At 47.3% G+C, this 19,468-nt stretch overlaps 1 protein-coding gene across 1 annotated transcript in view; it reads left to right on the plus strand.

The window, feature by feature from the left end:
• The window catches only part of TTC9 (tetratricopeptide repeat domain 9), a 30,774-nt gene extending 19,306 nt beyond the window's left edge, over positions 1-11,468 (plus strand). Inside the window, exons 2-3 of the mRNA XM_027066056.2 lie at positions 7,666-7,848; positions 9,867-11,468. Coding sequence (XP_026921857.1) covers positions 7,666-7,848; positions 9,867-9,946 — 263 coding nt within the window. The 3' untranslated portion in view covers positions 9,947-11,468. The remainder of the gene's footprint in view (positions 1-7,665; positions 7,849-9,866) is intronic.
• The last annotated feature ends 8,000 nt before the right edge of the window (positions 11,469-19,468 follow it).

Genomic DNA, 19,468 nt, shown 5'->3' on the forward strand with positions numbered 1-19,468 from the left:
GTAGAGGAGAAAATCAGCGCTTTCATGGAGAGGTGGAACTGGGGTGGGGGTGGGGTTGGTCATTCCAGTCCTGGATACGGAGCCACACGCGTAAAGTTTCCGTCGTTTCACTGCCCAGGCCGCATTCTCACGGCTCTGTCATAGAAAGACCCTCTAAATCACCCTCCAGAATGTCTCTGACCCATCTTGAAAATTTGCTTTAAATCCGGCTTGAGCTCTGGGTATGTATGTGTCATACCCTGTGTGTAGGACTCAAAATGGAAATGTTCTCTGACGAATGTACACGTTGCTGGGGAAACCATGTTTGACAAATGGCTTCCTAAAGAGCTGGCGCTTATGAGAATCGGTTTCTGTGCCCAGCACCGTGTGAAGCACATACCATACGTTAATTTTCTCATTTTCTCATCACAAGTGTTCCCACAAAATAGATATTATTATCTCCACTTAATACATAAGAAGAATGAGGCCAAGGGAGATTAAGTAACATGCTCAAGGGCCTGGGCTACTAGGTGGCAGAGCTTGGATTGCAGCCCAGTCCTGGATCCCCAGATCGAGCAATTGATGTTCAGCCAGGACACCCCAGAACTGGCACAACGGCACAATACTATATGCCTGTCCGGATAGGTTATGACCTATCCCGGTCGTTAAATATTCCGAATGTCACCTCCGTCCCGATCCAGACTCCATCCACTTTATGGCTATGCCGTGACCCCTTAAAAATAAATTCGAAAACCAAATAGTTTGGTCCACTTTTGGGAGATTTCCCCCCACTAATGTAATGGCCACTCCCTGAGCCCACGTCTCAAAGGGATGAGCAGTAAGGTGTATTAGTTTCCTAAGGTCGCCATCACAAAGCAGCACAAAGTGTGGCTTAAGACAACAGAAGTCTTGTCACAATTCTGGAAGCTAGGAGGGCAAGGGCAAGGTGTTGCTCACGTTGGTTCCTTCTGAGAGCTGTGAGGGAGTAGTCAGTTCCATGTCTCTCTCCTAGCTTCTTGTGGCCTAGGTTCCTTGGCTTGTAGATGGCCGCCTTCTACCTATGTCTTTTCACATCGTCTTTCCCGTATGTGTGTCTGTCTCTGTGTCCAAATTTCTCCTTTTTCTAGAGACACCAGAACCCTGTATTGATGGGCCCTGTATTGAATTAGGGCCCATCCTAGTGACCTCATGTTGACTTGATTACCTCTGTAGAGACCCTTTCTCCAAATAGGATCATATTCTAAGGTATTGAGGATGAGGACTTATCTTTTGGAGAAGTCACAATTCAACCCATAAAGTGGGGCAACCTCCTTCTCCTCACTCCCGGCCCCAATCCGGTCTTTCCTTCCCTCCCGTCCAGTCCATGCTTCCCTTCTGGGCAGCTGGTAAGGACAAACTATAGCAGATCAGTTGTAAGAAGAAAACCAATGACTGCATGAACTTGTCCTTCCTTCTCTCATCCAGCTTCCCTTCATCTCATGCCGGTGAGTGGCACTTTGCCCAGGCAGTCACTATGCCCTGCGTGCACCAGGAAAAACAAAAACAAAACAGGTGCCAGAGCCAGGAGAACCTGACATGTTTTAGCCTGAGGTCTCAGTGTGGTTGCTTTGGAAAACATCAAACATATGATTTCCTCTGTTCGAGTGCACGGCTGGGCCATGGGGTTCTTTCGGTTGCCGATTCTCTTTTTCCTACCACAGACCCCTTTGTGGAGTAAAGAAAGCCTGCCAGCTCCTTTTATAAAAGCATACTCTAACCACCCAAGGTTGGCAGTGGAAGCAGAATCTCCACATACAAGGGATGGTTGGACATTTATAGCCCAATTTTTGTCCCCCCCAATTTACCTTTCTCTTGTAACTTGCACTGTCTACAACCTCTGTCACCATTATGGGCTTGGGGAAGGCTTTTCTCTTCTAGAACTTCTTCCCAACCATTAGAAACTTGTCTTAATTCTCCACAGCTTGGTTGATGCAGGGCTGCAGCATTTGTTTAAACATGTCAGAAGACTCAGAGACCGGAAGGTTAATAACATTTCTTTCAAAAGGGTTTCCGGGTGTGATTGTCTGGGAACTCAGGGCTATCCTTACGTGTCCACCGTGGACACGGCTTCCCACTTTGCACCCCCTCTGCCACCACATGACTACATCTTTGGATCCAAATATATACTCAGAGTGGAGGCCACAGACGGGAACAAGCTTCCTCTCCATCCAGCATGAGGCCTGCCTTCCCAAGTTCACAGCCTCCTCTGCTGAGACTGACTGATGGTGGCTGAACTTACTCCCTTCAGGGAAGATCCTGCCCCGGTCCATGGCCTTGGGAGACCACATAATCCAATCTCTATGTGGAAAAAAAAAAATCTCCACATAGAGGGAGATTTGTTTTACAGAAGCCCTTTTGATCTCTGCCCTACCACTCCTGAGTGCCATCCCCAACAGAAGATACCTCACCATAAGTCACAGGGAGACAGAATTCCTTTCGAAGAGGAACCAATGAAACAATGGCATCTTTCTGTTCAGTGGCAACCATTTGTATTCATAGGCTGTTAGACTGCAATGGAGAGCACAGATTATTCAGCCAAGTGGAGGCCCCTCCCTTTACAGATAGGAAACTGAGGCCCAGAAAGGGAAAGTGATTTTCATACTGTTGGCTAATGGCAAAAGTGGGACTAGAATCCAGTTTTTCTGATCCCCAGCCCAGTACTCTAAAATATTGGCCCATTCCATATAGCAGAGCACTTAGACTGTCGTATTGTAAACTTTAATTCACATGGAGACCAGGTTACAACAACGTGGAAGAATACTTCTGAATCATCAGCGAACCCAAAATGACAGTCTTAGCCCTCCTGGATGAAGGGCTTTAACCACACGAATGTCACAGCAGAGGGAAAATATTTCAGAGGTTCCCTAATGTTCTATCTCCTGGTTGCCTCTTAAACTGATCCCCCTCCCCTGTCTTTCTGCCTCCACTTGAGCCAACCTAGTCAAACCATTTCTTCATCCCAGGTGACTAATAACAAAGTCCCAGATCCTAAACACAGTCCAGAAGGGTCTGGGTGTCCTGGTTTCATCTTACTTTTCCAGCTTTTTTAGAAAAATGTTTTTATTTTTGAGAGAGAGAGAGAGAGAGAGAGAGCGCTTGTGCATACATGAGTGGGGGGAGGGACAGAGAGAAGGTGACAGACAATCTGAACAGGTTCTGCACTTTCCACACAGATCCTGAGGGGGGGGGCTTGAACCCACGCACCAGATCATGACCTGAGCGGAAGTACGACGCTCAACTGACTGAGGCACCCAGGTGCCCTCACCTTTCCTTCCTTTTACCCATCCTTTCCATCTCTCTGTTCCAACCAGGTGTGGTTCCCCAGAACTCCTCAAATAAGTCATTTGCCCCCCACCACCATCTCTTTCTCTAACAGAGAAAAGAAAAAGTTCTGCCTAGAAAGAAAAGAAAAAGAAAAAGATTCTGCCTAGAAAGCTTTTTCTCCTTTCCACCACTGAGATCACTGGTTCTCCAACAGAGGGGAATTTTACCCCCCACAGGACATTTTGCAATATCTGGAGACATTGTTTTGTTCTCACAACTGGCATCCAGTGGGTAGAAGCCAGGGATGTTGCTAAACATCATACAACGGGCAGGGCATTCCCCCACAACAGAAAATTATCCAGCCCAAGATGTTTTAGTGCTAAGCTGAGGAACAATCAGTCTTCAGAGCTTCACTTAAATACCACTTCTTCCATGAGGTCCTCCCATGATACTGTATATTGGTTGAGGTCCCTTCCCCCTCAGTGTGTTCCCACTCTTCCCTTCTCCTTCTCCATCTTGGCACATGGGAGTATCTGAGATCATGGAACCCGTGCCTTCCCCACCAGCCCATTAGCTCCAGGACAGAGTAGGTGTTTGGTTCACTACTGATCCCAGTGCCCAGTGCAGTTAGGGATTGCTTTTTGCCTTATTGACCCTACCACACAGAGAAAGGTGGTTTACGCAGGTGACGTGGCTTTTACCAGGGCTTACTTGGGTTTTGGAGGGCTTCAAACACAGACCCACAGATACCCATGGTCAAGAGCACAGTCTGGGGATCCTGGCAGAAGTGGGTAAATATCATAATTCTACCACCTCCTAGTTGAGTGACTTTCAGTAAGTTACTTAATTTCTCTGGAACTGGGTTTCATCATTTGTAAAAGAAGCATAAAAATAGAACCTGCTTCATGGTTACCGTGAAGATGAAAAGGTGTGGTATACGTAAGGTACTGAGCGCCATCTCTGACATGGGGTAAGGGATTAACCACTAAGAGGAAGAAAGGGCCATGGGATGACGTGACCCATTCTAAAAGTCCACCATAATCCCCAGGCCCTGGGTGGTGGGCATAGCGACGTGGAAGGAACATCAGGAGACTGCCGATCAACCTCTCCTGAACTCTCTCCACTCCTTAGAGTGTGCCTACAAACATCCCCTCTTACCTCTCCCTTGGGCTGGTTATATGAACCCTAAATAGCTCCCCACCCAACTAGAGGGGTACCTAAAAATCACCTATAGGTAGGGCTGCAGGCAGCTTTCCAGACTGCCTCTTTCCCCCTCCCTCCTGGACCCTCTTAGGAGCTCTGGCCTGGCACCCCAGGTTTCTCCTCTGGATCCCACCTCTCTGGCCAGCCTTCAGACGGCAGCCCATTTAGACCCAAGTCTAGCTTTCTCTGTCTTCCTGGGCTCCGCCTGTGGTGCCAGCTGGGGCCCCACCCCCTTAACAGCCTGGCCCCACCTCCCACCCGGTCTGAACCCTGGTCCACAGTCAGGTATCACAGTTCCCACCGGATCTGGCTCTGCAGGGGAATTTGCAACATTTGCACGACACGATTCCCAGAATTTGATTGCTATCCTTCCTTTTGCCCCGGAGGAGGAGGATCTTTTCCATTCCCAGCCCTCTTTGCTTCCTTTCCCCAACACCCCACCCTCATTTTCGACATTCAAAAGCTGTTTTTAAAAGAGACAAAGGTCCATTTCCTACGCTGCTCAGGTCAGCAAACAGAAGTGTCCATCTGAAGATGAACGGCTAGATGGGAAGAGGGCGGCCCCGCCCGGGGAAGTGAGGATGCCAAATGAGGCACGTGGGAGCCCAGACAGGAAATCCTTTAGCTCTGGGAGCAGGTGTGGGAGCCGAGTCCCACACGGGTAGCCATGCACAGGAACCCCCTTGAGAGAAACCCCTCCCTGTCCACAGAGCCCTGTGAGCAGCAGGGCGGACTCCAACAGGGGTCCCCACAGCTGATGGAGGAGAGGAGGAGGCTGGTGGCAGGAGCTCCGCCGGATGGACCCCTGGCCACCAGCCATCCTGGTTCTCTGTGACCCAAGCCGCCCACTCCCAAGGGACTAGCAGGCCTGTCACTTCTGTCAACTCCTTTGGCTTTCTGCCCCGGGGGGCCTGTGGAACCTGATGGGTCAGTTTCTAGATCTAGGCTGACTCTCTTTCCACTTCCTGGTTCTCACACCTTCAACCTGAGAGAGACTGTGTGGTGCCCCTCCCCCTCAGCCTACAAGAGGGATGTGGTTTTTTTGCTTTGGGGTTTTATTTTTACCCAGAATGCCCAGTGAAAGGGCATTAGGTCTCCTACTCAGCAATTCTGACCCCTGGGAGGTTGTTTAAAGGATCAAAACAGCTGAAGTTAGACCCCTGAAGATTTAAATCACTGACTTGTCTCCATCCCAAAGAGACAATGCTTCGTCTCATGTACGATAAATGGGAGCACAAGGCCTGGAGGTCCGCGTTCTCTCACCACCACCCAGTCTGGTCTTGGCGGGAAGAGCACTTTTGTTTCCTACGTCTCTTTTTATTCTCTCTTTATTCACTTCAAAGAAGCAGACAGGTGTCTTTCCCCCTGCCCTGCATCCCATTTTTTGGCAATCCCTCCGTCATGTGTAAGACAATCTTTGCTCAATGCCTACTAAACATTTGAGTGATCGCACGGAGGGGGAGGTAGCTAGCTCAGCAGGGCTGGGAGTAGGGTGAGGCAGGGAGGCCCCTGGGCACACGAGGAAAGAGGGCATCACTCTCCAGGTTCTCACACGCTTCCTGACCCTGACCCTGACCCTGGCCCTCTGGCTGATTTCTGGTGAGAGAAAGTTTCAAGGAGGGATGATTTACTCAGAGATGGCTGATAGAGAATAGGAACGGGCCCCACCATGGGTACCTGCCAGCCTCAGCAGGGACACGGGGCCTCGCGGGTCCAGAGGTGTGCCCTGTACAGGCTGGGCACTGGCCCATCAAAAGGTCCCTGCTCCTAGGAACTGCAAAGACAAACTCGTATGAAAGGGAACTTGAAGAAAGTCAGAGGCAGTTGTCCCTGAAGGGGTGCAGCGTTGAAAAGAATTGTAAGAATATTAAATAACACCTTGGGTACTTACTGTGTACCAAGCCCTGTGTTAAATACTTTATGGCCATTATTTTAGAAAATCCCCTCACCAACTCAATAAAGAACTTGGGCTGTGGAGCCTGGCAGCTTAGATTTAAATTTCAGCCTTGCCTCTCTCATGTTATGTGACCTTGGGAAATGACCTGATCTTTCTGGGCCTCAGCTTCCTCATCTGTAAAATGGGAAGAAGAGTAGGACCTACCTCGTGGTATCCCGAGGATCATGTCAGGGAATACAAGCAGTGACACAAGCGCCCCGCACAAGGTGAGCACTTGACAAGTATTAGCCACAGTTAGTATTGTTATTGCTTCTTGGAGCTTATTCCTAGGGCTGTCACAACAAAAGTCTCGTAAGCTGGCGGCTTAAACGATGGAAATTTCTCGCGTCAGAGTTCCAGATCAAGGTGAGGGCTGTGAGGGAGAATCTGCCCCATGCTTCTCTCCTACTTTCTGGTGACCTCAAGCATTCCTTGGCTAATAGATGGCCATGTTTTCCCTGTGTCGCTTCATGTCATCTGAGCTCCGTGTGTTTCTGTCTCTGTGTTTCTGTGTTTGCCCCTCGTCTTAGTCTGTTTGGGCTGCTGTAACAATAGCATGGACCAGGTGGCTCTAACAACACAATTATTCCTCACAGTTCTGAAGGCTGGGAAGTCCAAGATCAAGGTAGTAGATCTGGTGTCTGGTGAGAGTCTGCTTCCTAGTTCACAGACGGCCATCCTCTCGCCGTGTCCTCACGTGGCAGAAGGGGCAAGGGAGCTCTCTAAGGTCTCTTCTAAGAGCACTAATTCCAGTCATGAGGGTTCCACCCTCACGATTTAGCCACCTCCAAATACCATCTCACCGGGGACTGGTTTTCAACATACGAATTTGGGGGGGGAACATAGACATTCAGTCTATAGTGTGTTTTTTTATGAAGACTCCAGTCATATTGGATTAGGACCCACTCCAACGACCTTACTTTAACTTGATTACCTTTTTTGTAAAGGTCCTATTTCCGAATAAGTCACATTCTTATGTACTGGGAGTTAGAATAGGACTCCAACATATCTTTTTGGAGGGGACACAATTCGACCCATAATGCCATGCCAGGTAACTCACTTAAGGTCACACAGCTTGCTGGTCATGAAACTGAGTCTGAGGATCCTGGATTATTTGATGACAAATCCCATGTGAAGCCCCAACGCGACTAAACCTTTTCTGGGCAGGGAGAAAGAACCAAAGAGAGACATTCTGAGTCTGCTGTGTTGGTAACTTTTCCCTTCCTTTCTCTCTCCCTCTGTAGCCTGCCTCCTCCAGGCCGAGCTGGTAAACTATGAGCGAGTCAAAGAGTATTGCCTCAAAGTCCTGAAGAAAGAAGGAGAGAACTTCAAGGCCCTTTACCGGTCTGGTGTGGCCTTCTACCACCTTGGAGACTATGACAAAGCCCTCTACTACCTGAAAGAAGCAAGGACCCGACAGCCGACAGGTAAGGAAGGCGACAATTGCTTTGTTTTCTTACCGTCAGCCCCACTGGCAGCTCCTGAGGCCTTCTCCTGGTGGTGCTCAGCTCCCTTGCTAGCACAGCCCAGTGTGGGCCAGGACCTGGAATGAGGAGAGTAAACAGTCCGTGCGTTTGCCTGGGGTCTGGGTTCCAGGGAGCTTGGGCACCTCTTTCAAATAGAATATGGAATTCTTTGTTTTTTGTTTTTTTTTTCCAACCCAGGATCCGGCTCTTTTCACTTACTCAATAAATACATACTGAATTTTTAGTGCATGCCACAGTTTGTGCTGGGCGCCAGGGATGTGACTGAGAAGGTATAGTCCCACCTTGTGAGGATCTCACGCTCCACTTGGCGAGACAGAATACGAATGGATGCTCTTTGGCGCTAGGCTCGGCATCTTACGGGAAGTGTGCTCTGACTTCTCTGGTCAAGTGCCGTTTCTTAGAACCTGCATTACCTGGACCACCCACTTAAATTCATATCCACCAGCTCAGCCATGCATTCATTCCACAGATATTTATTGAGCGGGTCCAATGGGTCAGGAAGTATTGCGTAGATAGCGAACCAAAGGAAGCTGCTACCTTCAAGGAGTTTCTTACGTTATGACAGAGGAAGATGGACAGTAAACAGATGGACAGATAATGTAATATTTAGTAGTGGTAAGTGCTAGGAAGACAATAAAGCAGCGTAAAAGAATCAGGAGTAAAGGGGGTGCTGTTTTAGGCCGGGTCGTCAGGAAGAGCCTCTTTGAGGAGGTAACTGGTGGCATTACTATGTTTGCCTTGAGTTTGACTTGATGTTGCCATGGTTGTTCACGTGGCTGATTTTTTAAAAAATGTGATTCTCCTTCAAAAAGACTTTAAGAACCTCAGGACCAATTTGCCAACATCCAAATGTATACTTTTCTCCCCATGGTTCGAAAGAACACCCATATCTTTCCTTTTATGTGCTGTTGATTTGTTTTCTGCATATGAATTGTGTTCTATAGCGCAGACTAAGGGAGACGTGAGGACGAAGGACTCGTTTAACAGAATTTTCTTGGACGCTTCTATATGCCAGCACCGTTCTAGATGCTACCGCTGGCATTTTTGAGTAGTAGACGACACCCATTTCTGCTTCCTGAAGTGTCGCATCCCAGGCAGCCCCGAAGCCCTTGTATCGCGGTGCGCGTAGAGCTAGGTGGCTGTTCCCTGCCATGCCCCAGTCACTAATTCAATGCCTGACATTGGGGGGGGAATGCCCCATTTGTGGCGAGGTGGTGCCTGACCTTACTGATCAAGACAAATATAAGACAATGAAGCAGAGTCATTTTAAACTCTTCGATTGGAAAACATTTACATTCCCTCAATATGTATCGCTCATTGGATGAAGCGCTTTTAGACTTACCTATTTTGGTCCTCGCAACAATTTTATGAAGAAGGCACCATGATCCCCAGGGGAGGCAGGCTGCCGAGTCAGGTGCACCACTTACCGCGCGTCTCCTTGGGCGTCTTAATCTCTCCAGGGCTCAGCTCTCCCTTTTGTCACGGTGAGGATGATGCCAGGTACTCGAGATGATTGTAATGAGGGTTAAATGGTAATGAAGGTAGCAAGCGTGGCCCAAAGTAGGCATTTGAAAAATGGAGGCTGTTTCCTGCGGATGAGACATGAGGCTCAGAGAAGTTGGTAACTTGCCTGAGGTGAAACTCCAGAGTCTCCACCAGCTGTGCTGACTCAGCACCACTGGGATCTGCTGCTGCCTGGGAGTAAGTGGAGGGAGTCCCCCGCTCTCCTCTCCTTCCCATCTGCCCCCTGGGTCCCAGTGACCCGTCCACATTTGGTAGGGGTGGTGGAAGGGAGGCCGGACTCCTGGTCGCCCCCTCAGGCTCCGTGATCTGCAGACACAGCTTTGACCTGAATCTGCGTAGAGACCCCACCACGCGTTCCCTAAGGTGTGCTTTTGACCTGAATCTGCGTAGAGACCCCACCACGCGTTCCCTAAGGTGTGCTTTTGTCCTCGCAGACACCAACGTGATCCGGTATATCCAGCTGACAGAGATGAAACTCAGCAGGTGTTCCCAGAGAGAGAAGGAAGCCATGTAACCAGAGCACCTCCCTAGAGCTGCACCTGCGCCAGACCTGGGACTTCAGGCGAAGAGCCCGATGAAGAGCCCCTCCTGGGTTTTGTTCCCTTCTCCCCACTTCTTCCGGCTCCCCCTCCTTCCTCCTGCTACTCCTCCACAATCTGTCTGCTCCCGGTGTGAAGAGAAGGAGACACACAGTTTGGGAATCTGGTCGGTTGCCCGCAATGGAGAGTCCCCTTCTCTAGTAGGTCAGCTACTGAGAGGGACCTCACTTCTTCAGGGACAGCTGGAGAGGACTCTTACGGGCTGGGAATGCTGTTGCAGCCTTGACTTTGGCCAGTGCTTCTGACGGAGGCAGAGCCTGGTAGGTGTACCGTCCCAGAGGCAGCAGGCACGGAGACCACGGGCTGGACCCCTCCACGCTTTCCCGACACGCCAGAGCATCTCCAGGCAACCGCGTCGAATGCGGGGATGAGACAAACACCAGAAGCATCGGTTAAGCCAACAGACCCTGAATTTGTACACTGGATTCCCCACCCCGACCCCCCGTAACCTCAGCCCCTGCCTCCCTCCCTCACTTGTTGTCTCGGCTTTCTTCTCTCCCCCGCCTTGGGGATCTGAGACTCTGCCAGGTTTCACATGCCACTGAAGCCCACTCTCAGTGCCCTCTGGTGACCACACATACCATTCTGCCATACTCCCACCCAGCAGGCAGCTGTGACAGCAGAGGGGCAGGGTGAAGTGGGCCCGGGGCCGACCGCATAGGTGACGGAGGGGAGGGGAGCTGACGTCTAGGGGAAGGAGCATTGTATGGACTGGGGATCGAACTGTGGACCGAGTGTAAATAAAGATACATTAACGGGCAGCAGTTCCTGTCATTTCTGTTGGGAGCGGCCCACTCTCTCACTGTCCCTCCCTCCCCCAACTCTCAGAGCTACTTCCAGCCGGGCAGGACTGGCTTCCCCCACAGCAATGGGCCGTTTGTCCGGTGGTGAACAATGTGGGCCGCCGCCTTTGTGCAGTAGAGTGGGCTGGTGTCGTGGAGACTGCCCAGGGACTTGGCTTTGTGGGAACTTGCACGGCCTCCTTGTGATGAAATTATCTGGACTCAATATCTAGCACATAGAATGTGTTCAACAAATATTTGTTGAATGAATAAATTATGACTGCAGACTGGCTCCCTCCTGCCTTAAACGAATTTTATCCCAGCCTAGTCTCCCGATATCGACGCTCTTTACGCTATGCCATGTTGCTCCAGTCAAATAAGAAGCATTTACTGAGGGCTTACTGTTTGCCCATCGTCGTGCAATACACTGTGGGACATAGGATGTAGTCCCAGTCTTTAAGGAGGTGGAAGAGTTGAGAAATACTCCTATGAGATGATCACCACCGACACCTTTAATTTATATGATGCTTTAAATTTTTCAAAGCACTTTCGTGTATTTTTTTGTGTGACTAGTGAGACAATATTGTACAAATTAAAATATATACAGATGCAATAATGTTAATAGTTAGCATTTATTAAATGCACTGTCCTCAGATCTTTACATGTATAATCTCATTTCTTTCATGCAGTTACCCCACGAGACACTATTTCCATTAGGTGGAGAAGGAAACTGAAAACCAGACACAGTAACTATCCCAAGGTTACATGGCCTCAAGGGGCATAGCTAGGATTTGAACCAGGTCTGTCTGACTCCAGAGCTCTAGCTACTAACTACTCTGTAGTCGGTAATAGGTGCTCTACAAAGTGTTATATTGAGCGGTTACAACCAGTCGAGAGCAGGACAGTGTGTATTAGGTTGAAAAGCCTTGACTGTGCCAATGGTATAGTAGGTACCACACGTGGGCTGCCTCTTGTATTTAGCTCAAGGTTAAAAAAAGGTTCCTAACACTAGGCTCCCCAGTGGTCCGGGTGGGGACGGGCCAGGAAAAGACATCTGAGACCTAGCAGTTATTTCTGCGTATCGTTCATTCTATTTTCTGATGTCAGCACATATCCCAACCCACCTAGCATTCCCCCAGCCATCAGGGAAGATTCACAATTATAGGTAGAGATTGAAAGGAAACACAAAGGTAATTATGGGTTATTTGTGTAATCAGAGGCTCTACCACTAAAGGATCTAATCACAGCTGAGGGGCCCCGGAGCCAGAAGCCCAGGTTATATTCACACAGCTCCTGAAAGGCTTCCGGCCAGGGTTCGAGAAGGTGCTAGGAATCTCTAGGGGGGTTCGCAGTTGCTTGCCGGTAGCTCACCTCTGGGGAAGAGGAGAAGCTGCCACATTCTCCCCCACACCTACCATATCCTTGCCTCTGCCCTCTTCTTCCAGGGTGGTTTCACATGTTCCCAGATCAGAACCATCCCACAGCATACGCAACATAGGCACATGTGTAAAACTCCCCTGTTCTCAAGCTTCCAGCCCGGAAGGCTTGTGAGTTGGCCAACTGCTTGTCAGGGTCTGAAGGTTGAGGATGAAGTCAGAGGTGGACTGAAGAACCAGTTCCAACCAGCACGGTCATCCTTTGCTCCCTCGTGCCATCAGGAAGGATTTGGACTTAACTGCTCCAACATGGAGCAGGAGAGAGGGTCTTGCCTCATCCAGGAAGTTGGGGCAGGGCTGGACAGGTGGGGATAAGACTGTTGCCATCCTTCTAAAGAGAAATGTGGAAAACCAGATTGTCTGGTGATTCACACATACGTGCTTACTGGAGTCCATTCACTGTGACCCAAAGATAAGTGATCCCAAAGTAAAAAGCTGCCTTGGCGGTGTTGTTTGATGTTTGGGGCGGAGGGATTGAGTTTGCTGTGCGTTTGTCCAACAGAGACTTAAGAGAGCGAGTAAGCAAAATCAGGTCTATTCACCTTAGCAGACCTTCAGCTTCCTTCTCCCATCCCTCCCCCAAGCAGGGACTGTGATCACATGCTTTGTTTGCAGATGTCCCTGAACTAGACCTGGAGCACTAAACCTGGATGTGACCTGCTTCGTCATCCTGCTTGGACTTTTGTGATAGACTCTTTGGGGGGTGGGGGGGTGGGGGGGTAGGGGGGAATTGTACTTTTCTTGTTATTGCTAGGAAAGCCTCACGTGTGTATTGTGCAAAATTTAGGGAGGGCGGGGGACACAAACTCCAACCCGTCATCCTACCACCCAAGACAAACATAGCTATCCTTTTGGACTCATCGTTAAGTTCTTTTTGGTATAAATGTAGACGTGCCCGTGCAGGGTTGTTTCTTTTTTTAAAGACAAAAACTGGAGTACAGTGTATATACTCTTCAGTAACTTAACTTTTCAAAATGTGTATTTCTATTTCAGAATATGTAATACATGCACAGATACAAAATTCAAAAAGGGCAGAAAGCTCTACAGCAAGAAGTAAATCTTTCCACCCTGTCTGCCAGCATCTAGTTCCCTCCAATTACTTGTGCTGTATGTCCTTCCAAAAACACTTATGCATTTTCAAATATATGCGTATATATTCTTTTGTCACACACAAATGGTCGCACATCAGACACACTGTTTTGTACTTTGTACTCCTTCACTTCCTATACCATGGACGAAACATTTTTTGTATGTCTCTCCAACTTTTTCAGCAGCACCTCCATTATGTGGATGGGCTCTCATCTGGTAACCAATCTCCTAATAGCGATTATTTTCATTTGTCCTCAATCTTGACTGTAAATAATGTTGCAGCAGACATTCTTGTAGCTAAATTTTGCATACACCGATGGCCATTTCCTTGGGATAAAATCCAAGAAGGCAATTGCTTGGCTACCTTTAAGAATTTTGTTATAGGTTGCCAACTGCCCTCCAGAAAGTTTGTACTACACTTTGCACTCTCCTATTTGCAGACCTGAGAGTGCCCTGTTCCCCGCACCCTCACTAATAGTGGGTATTGTCGCTTATCAAACCTTTCCCAGTTCGGTAGGAAAATAATGGTATGTCAGTGTTATTTGAACTCACGCTTCTTCAATTATTAGTGAATAGCATCTTCAAATGCCTACTGACCATTTGTACTTGTTTCTTTGTGATTTTTCTATTTATTTGATATTGCTATGTTTATCTTTATTACCAATTTGTAATTTTATTAAGAATGTTATTTTTGTCAAGAAACATCCCAAATAGGCTTTCCAAGTGCTCTGCTTTCAAATTTTGTTTATGGTGCTTTTTGACACACATAAATTCTTAATTCTGCAACTAATTTGTTTCTCTGTTGCCACCTCCTTCTGCCTGCGGTCCACCCTGTCATTTCTGTGAGAGTTCCTCTTCCAGAACATGGTCTGATTATGTCATTCCACAGCTTAAAAATCTTAAGCATAGCACACAAGGTTCCCTAGGTAATTTCTCCCACTGACTCTTCCAGGCTCCCCTCCTGGTCCTCTTCCAACAGTATCCTATGTTCCACAGTCACACAGCCCCTTGTGATTCTCCAAACTCACTGCTTTGGGTCTCTGGGCCTTTCCATGCTGTTCCTTCTGCCTAGTAGGCCATGCCTCAGCCCTCCAATCCCCTCTTTGTCTTGCTAACTCCTATAGGCCTCCACCAAGGCATCAGTGCTCAAAAGCTTTCCCTGACCCCGTGGTCTGTACTTCTAAAGCAACATAAGCCTACCTGTGGGTAGCATTTGCTACAAAGAATTGGACCTTCCTACTGATGTTTGTCTCGCTCACTCCCTGCATGTTCCTCAAGACAGGTGCTATGGTTTATTCACCTTTGCAGCCAGAATGCTGAGCACAATGCCTGGCACACAGTAAGTGCTCGATGAATACTAAGCCCTGAGCCTGGAATGAACGGTTAATGGATTCAGTGGCAAATGTTACTTGGGGTAAATGCAGGCCTGGACTGGATCTGTGCTTCTGAAAACTGAGGAACTGTAGGAGGCTCAGGTTGGAAGAGAAGCCACGTGCCCCAGTGCTGTGCTTCCCAAAACATCAGAATCACTTGAAGTAGCTTTTTAAAAATACATACTCTCAGCCTCTGCCTTAGACCCATCGAATCAGACGCCTGGGGATAATACTCAGGATACTATAGTTTTTAAAAAATATCCTGAGGTGCTTCCAATGACCCGCCTGGTGAAGGAGCGCTGTGAGCTAGACCAGCAGACAAATCAGAGCACCCAGACCCACGGAGCTTTGTTTGAATACCACTTGTGACACCCACTCGCTGTGTGACCTTGGGGCAGTTGCTTGACTTTTCTGATCCTCATTTTCCTCCCCTATATATGGGGATAATTTTATATCCCTTAAAAGGTTATCAGTAGGATTAAGAAGCAGGCGCCTCCTAGCCCAGTGACCAGTACAGGCTAAGCGTGGAATAAACATTCATTTTTTTCCCTCCACCTTGTGAGCCCCGGTTTCCTCAGTTATGGTATGGCTAATACCGGTATGTTCATCCTCCATTTTCCCACACTGCACTCTAGAAGGAAGGAACTCCCAATAGGCTCTCAGATTACTCTCTAATCAAATAGGACGCGTACTTGGTGGGGGTGGGGGTGGGGTAGAGGGGAGTGCAGAGGAAGCCACTTGCTTTCTCACATGCCCTCTCCCAAAATATCAGAGACTGCACAGCAATCAGTTGGAATAATTCTGCTGGTTTTCAGAACCAAGTATCTTCCAGTCCCATCCAAAGATCAATCCAGTTTTCTCCCTGTGGTTCCACCCAGAGGCCAGTGGCTTCCGGGCTGTAAGAGGATGGCGACCATCAGGAAAGAGAGTAGGCCTTGCCTGTTTCCTTCCAGTGCCCTGGGATCCTACGCCCATGCCTCAGGGCAGGAGAGAGAAAAAATGGCTATGAGCCGGAAGTAGCTGATCTGCAGCTGCTCTGTGAAGGTGCCCCCTGCATCCTTACCTACATGCCCTCTCCCCCCAGCCCTGAGCAGGCTGCACAGACAGGGAAAGTGCATTCAGCCCATCAGGCATGACAGAGTTCAAATTACCAAGTCAGCATGAAAAGTCCCACTCTAAATGGACTGAAATTGGATTCTATTAAAAACCACACTCAGTGAGGCCCTTGGCTATTAATATTTGCTAAGACATGGAGGAGGGGGAGGAGGCAGAGGCCCCTGCAAAAGGTCGGGGATCTCAGCTGTTCAACCAAATTGCTTGTCTGGAAGCAAGCCTGCAACTGAAAGCCAGTTAGCCTTTTTTTCCCTAACATCTCACAGAATATTAGGGCTGGGAGTAGTCTTAAATCTCACCAGTTTAGCCTTTCATCTGACAGCCGACGGATCAAGTCCAGGGAAGGTAAGTGACTATTCAAGGTCACCCAGCTAGTCAGTAACAAAGCCAGAACTGGAACTAGGTCAGTTTTCTGACAACAAATTTAATATTCTGTCCCCTGAACCAAAATGCACTTATATAGACAGCACCTGTCTTAAAAAAAAAAAAAAAGTAATGCTGTAAAATTCTCCTCGAGGGGAGCCTGGGCAGCTCAGTGGGTTAAGCATCTGACTCTTGATTTCAGCTCAGGTCATGAGATCGAGCCCCACATTGGGCTCTGCAGTGGCAGCATGGAGCCTGCTTGGGTTTCTCTCTCTGCCTCTCTTTCTGCCCCTCCCCCCTCAAAATAAATAAACTCAAAAACCAAATTCTCTTCTAGAGAAAGAAGGAACATAGTACACATTCATTCATCCAGCCCCTCACCCAATAGTTAGCATTCCAGTCACTTCATTCTAGTGGTTCAATGATTAACAAGGTATGTTCTCTGCTTGAGAAGCTTATAGTCTGTAGAGAAGAAAGAAAAATAAGCAGGCAACTTCAAATCTGTGTAATAAATGTTACAAGACACCAAGGGCATACATGGAAGGGGCATTTTTACCAATCCTGGAGGATCGGTGAAGATTTTCCTTAGTGGGTACCAACTGGTGGAGGAGAACTGGTGAGAGATGAGTGAACTTCAGGGCCAATGGCAAGGCTCTCTTGCTCCTTTTCTTGGATATAATACGAAGGGATTTGAGACCGTCCTCATGAGCTTTCTTTTCTTATGCTTTTCCTGGTTTTTCAAGCCTGGGCTCAGGCAATGTCACTTTTACTACCTGCATAGGCCCATGGGCTGAGAAGTCACAGAAGGCCTTGAAGGTTAAATCAGCTGATTAAATCCCCTCCATGTAGAACAGGGACAAATGGCTACATGTGTTGTTTCTGAGTGCAACCAGAAGCTCTTCCAGACTTGTGATTTCCATAATAGGCAAAAATTCTGTACGCAGTTTCACAAATGTAGCTCCAGAGTCATGTTTCTTGTTCCTTTGTTTTCTCTAAGCTCAGCCTTTTTATTCTAGAACAGCACTATTTGAAATAAAATGTGTGCCACTATTTGAAATAAAATTTTAAATTTTCTAGAAGCCACACTTAAAAAAAGTAAATGTAAACAGAAAAAAATACTTTTAATAATATATCCTGAATAAAAATAAAGTTAAGAAAATAACCAGAAAGAATAAAATACTCGGGAGTAAAGTTAACGAAAGAAGTGCAAAGCTTAAATTCTAAAGACCACGAAACGTTATTGAAAGAAATTAAAGAAGACTTAAATAGATGGAAAGATAGCCCATGTTCATGAATTGGAAGACTTAATATTGTTAAGATGTTAATATGTTACTACTTCCCAAATTAATCTATAGATTCAACATAATCTTTACCAATACCCCAACTGACCTCTTTGCAGAAATCTACAAACTGATCTTAAACTTCATTTGGAAATTCAAGGGACCCAGAATAGCCAAAACAACCTTAAAAAAGAAGAGCAAAGTTGGGGGACCCACAGTTCCAGAGTTTAAAACTTACAGCAGGGGCGCCTGGGTGGCTTGGTCGGTTAAGTGTCCGACTTCGGCTCAGGTCATGATCTCACGGTCCATGAGTTCGAGCCCCGCGTCGGGCTCTGTGCTGACAGCTCAGAGCCTGGAGCCTGTTTCAGATTCCATGTCTCCCTCTCTCTCTGCCCCTCCCCTGTTCATGCTCTGTCTCTCTCTGTCTCAAAAATAAATAAATGTTAAAAAAAATTTTTTTAAACTTACAACAAAACTGCAATAGTCAAGACTGTGCTAGCATAAAGGTAGACAAGAGATCAATGGAATAGAAATGATAGTCCAGAAATAGGCCCTCACATTTGTGGCAGATTGATTTCCAACAAGGAAACTAAGATATTTCAGCGGAGGAAAAAAGAGTCTTTTCAACAAATGATGCTGAGACAAGTGGACAGTCACATGCCAAAGAATGAAGCTGGACCACTACCTTACATTATACGCACAAAAAAATTTGCTCAAATGGATTAAAAACCTAAATTCAAGTGCTACAACTTTAAAACTCTTAGAAGAGAATGCAGGTGTAAATCTTTCTGATCTGTGATTAGGTGATGTTTTCCTGGACATGAAAAGCACAAACAATAAAAGAAAAAAAAATAGATAAAATGAACTTTTTATCTACCAACATTAAAAACTTTTTGTGCTTCAAAGGACACCATCAGGCAAAATGACAACTCACAAAATGGGAGAGACTCTTCAATCTTTTGCAATCATATATCTGGTATTTGTAATTAAGAATATATATTCACATCACTGTGAATATACTAAAAGTCACTGACATATACATTTTTTTAAATTTTAAAATGTTTTTATTTATTTTTGAGAGAGAGACAGAGACAGAGCATGAGTAGGAGAGGGGCAGAGATAGAGGGAAACACAGAATCTGAAGCAGGCTCCAGGCTCTGGGCTGTCAGCACAGAGCCCGATGCGGGGCTGGAACTCACGAACTGTGAGATCATGACCTGAGCCAAAGTCAGACGCTTAACCGACTGAGCCACCCAGGCACCATGGAAAATTATTATTCTTAATCTTGTCTCTAGGATTTAGCAGAGGGCCTGGCACACAGCACATACTCAGGAAACCATAGCTGTCTACACTGGAAGCTATGATATCCCCAACAGGTGGTTCTCTGCCTGAGTACTCGGAAAGAAGTCCTATATCAAAGGTACCCCATTCCATTTTAGGTAGTAATACTTGTTAGAATCTGCCTTCTTAAACTGAACTAGGACCTATCCTCCAGTAGCTTCCATCCATGACCTGCCTTTGGCCCTCTTCAGGGCCAACCAGTCTTCTCTTCAACATGACATTCACCTGTCTGGACTCTCTAAAATCTTCTATTTTCTGGTCTATATGTTCCAATTCCTTCAACTAGTCTTCCCTCACAGGTTTTCTAGTTCTGGCCCTTGCTTTTCAGTCTATTCATATTCCTCTTAAAATGTGACACACAGAACCATAATGGCCAGCACAGAAAACAGGAGACCCTCATTGTCTCTCTACATCCAGACTGCAAAGGTGCCCAGCTTTTTTTAGCAGATCATTTCACAGCTGGCTTGAAGTATATGTGTGGCCCCATCTTCTACTTATACCACTGATGTTAAAATTTTTATTTTGGGGGTGCCCAGGTGGCTCAGTCAGTTAAACGTCCAGCTTTGGCTCAGGTCATGATTTCATGGTTCCTGAGTTCGAGCCCCACATCAGGCTCTGTGCTGGCAGTGTGGAGCCTGCTTGGGATTCTCTCTTTCTCCC

Source organism: Acinonyx jubatus, chromosome B3, assembly GCF_027475565.1.
Source record: "Acinonyx jubatus isolate Ajub_Pintada_27869175 chromosome B3, VMU_Ajub_asm_v1.0, whole genome shotgun sequence".
NCBI classification, from domain to species: Eukaryota; Metazoa; Chordata; class Mammalia; order Carnivora; family Felidae; genus Acinonyx; species Acinonyx jubatus.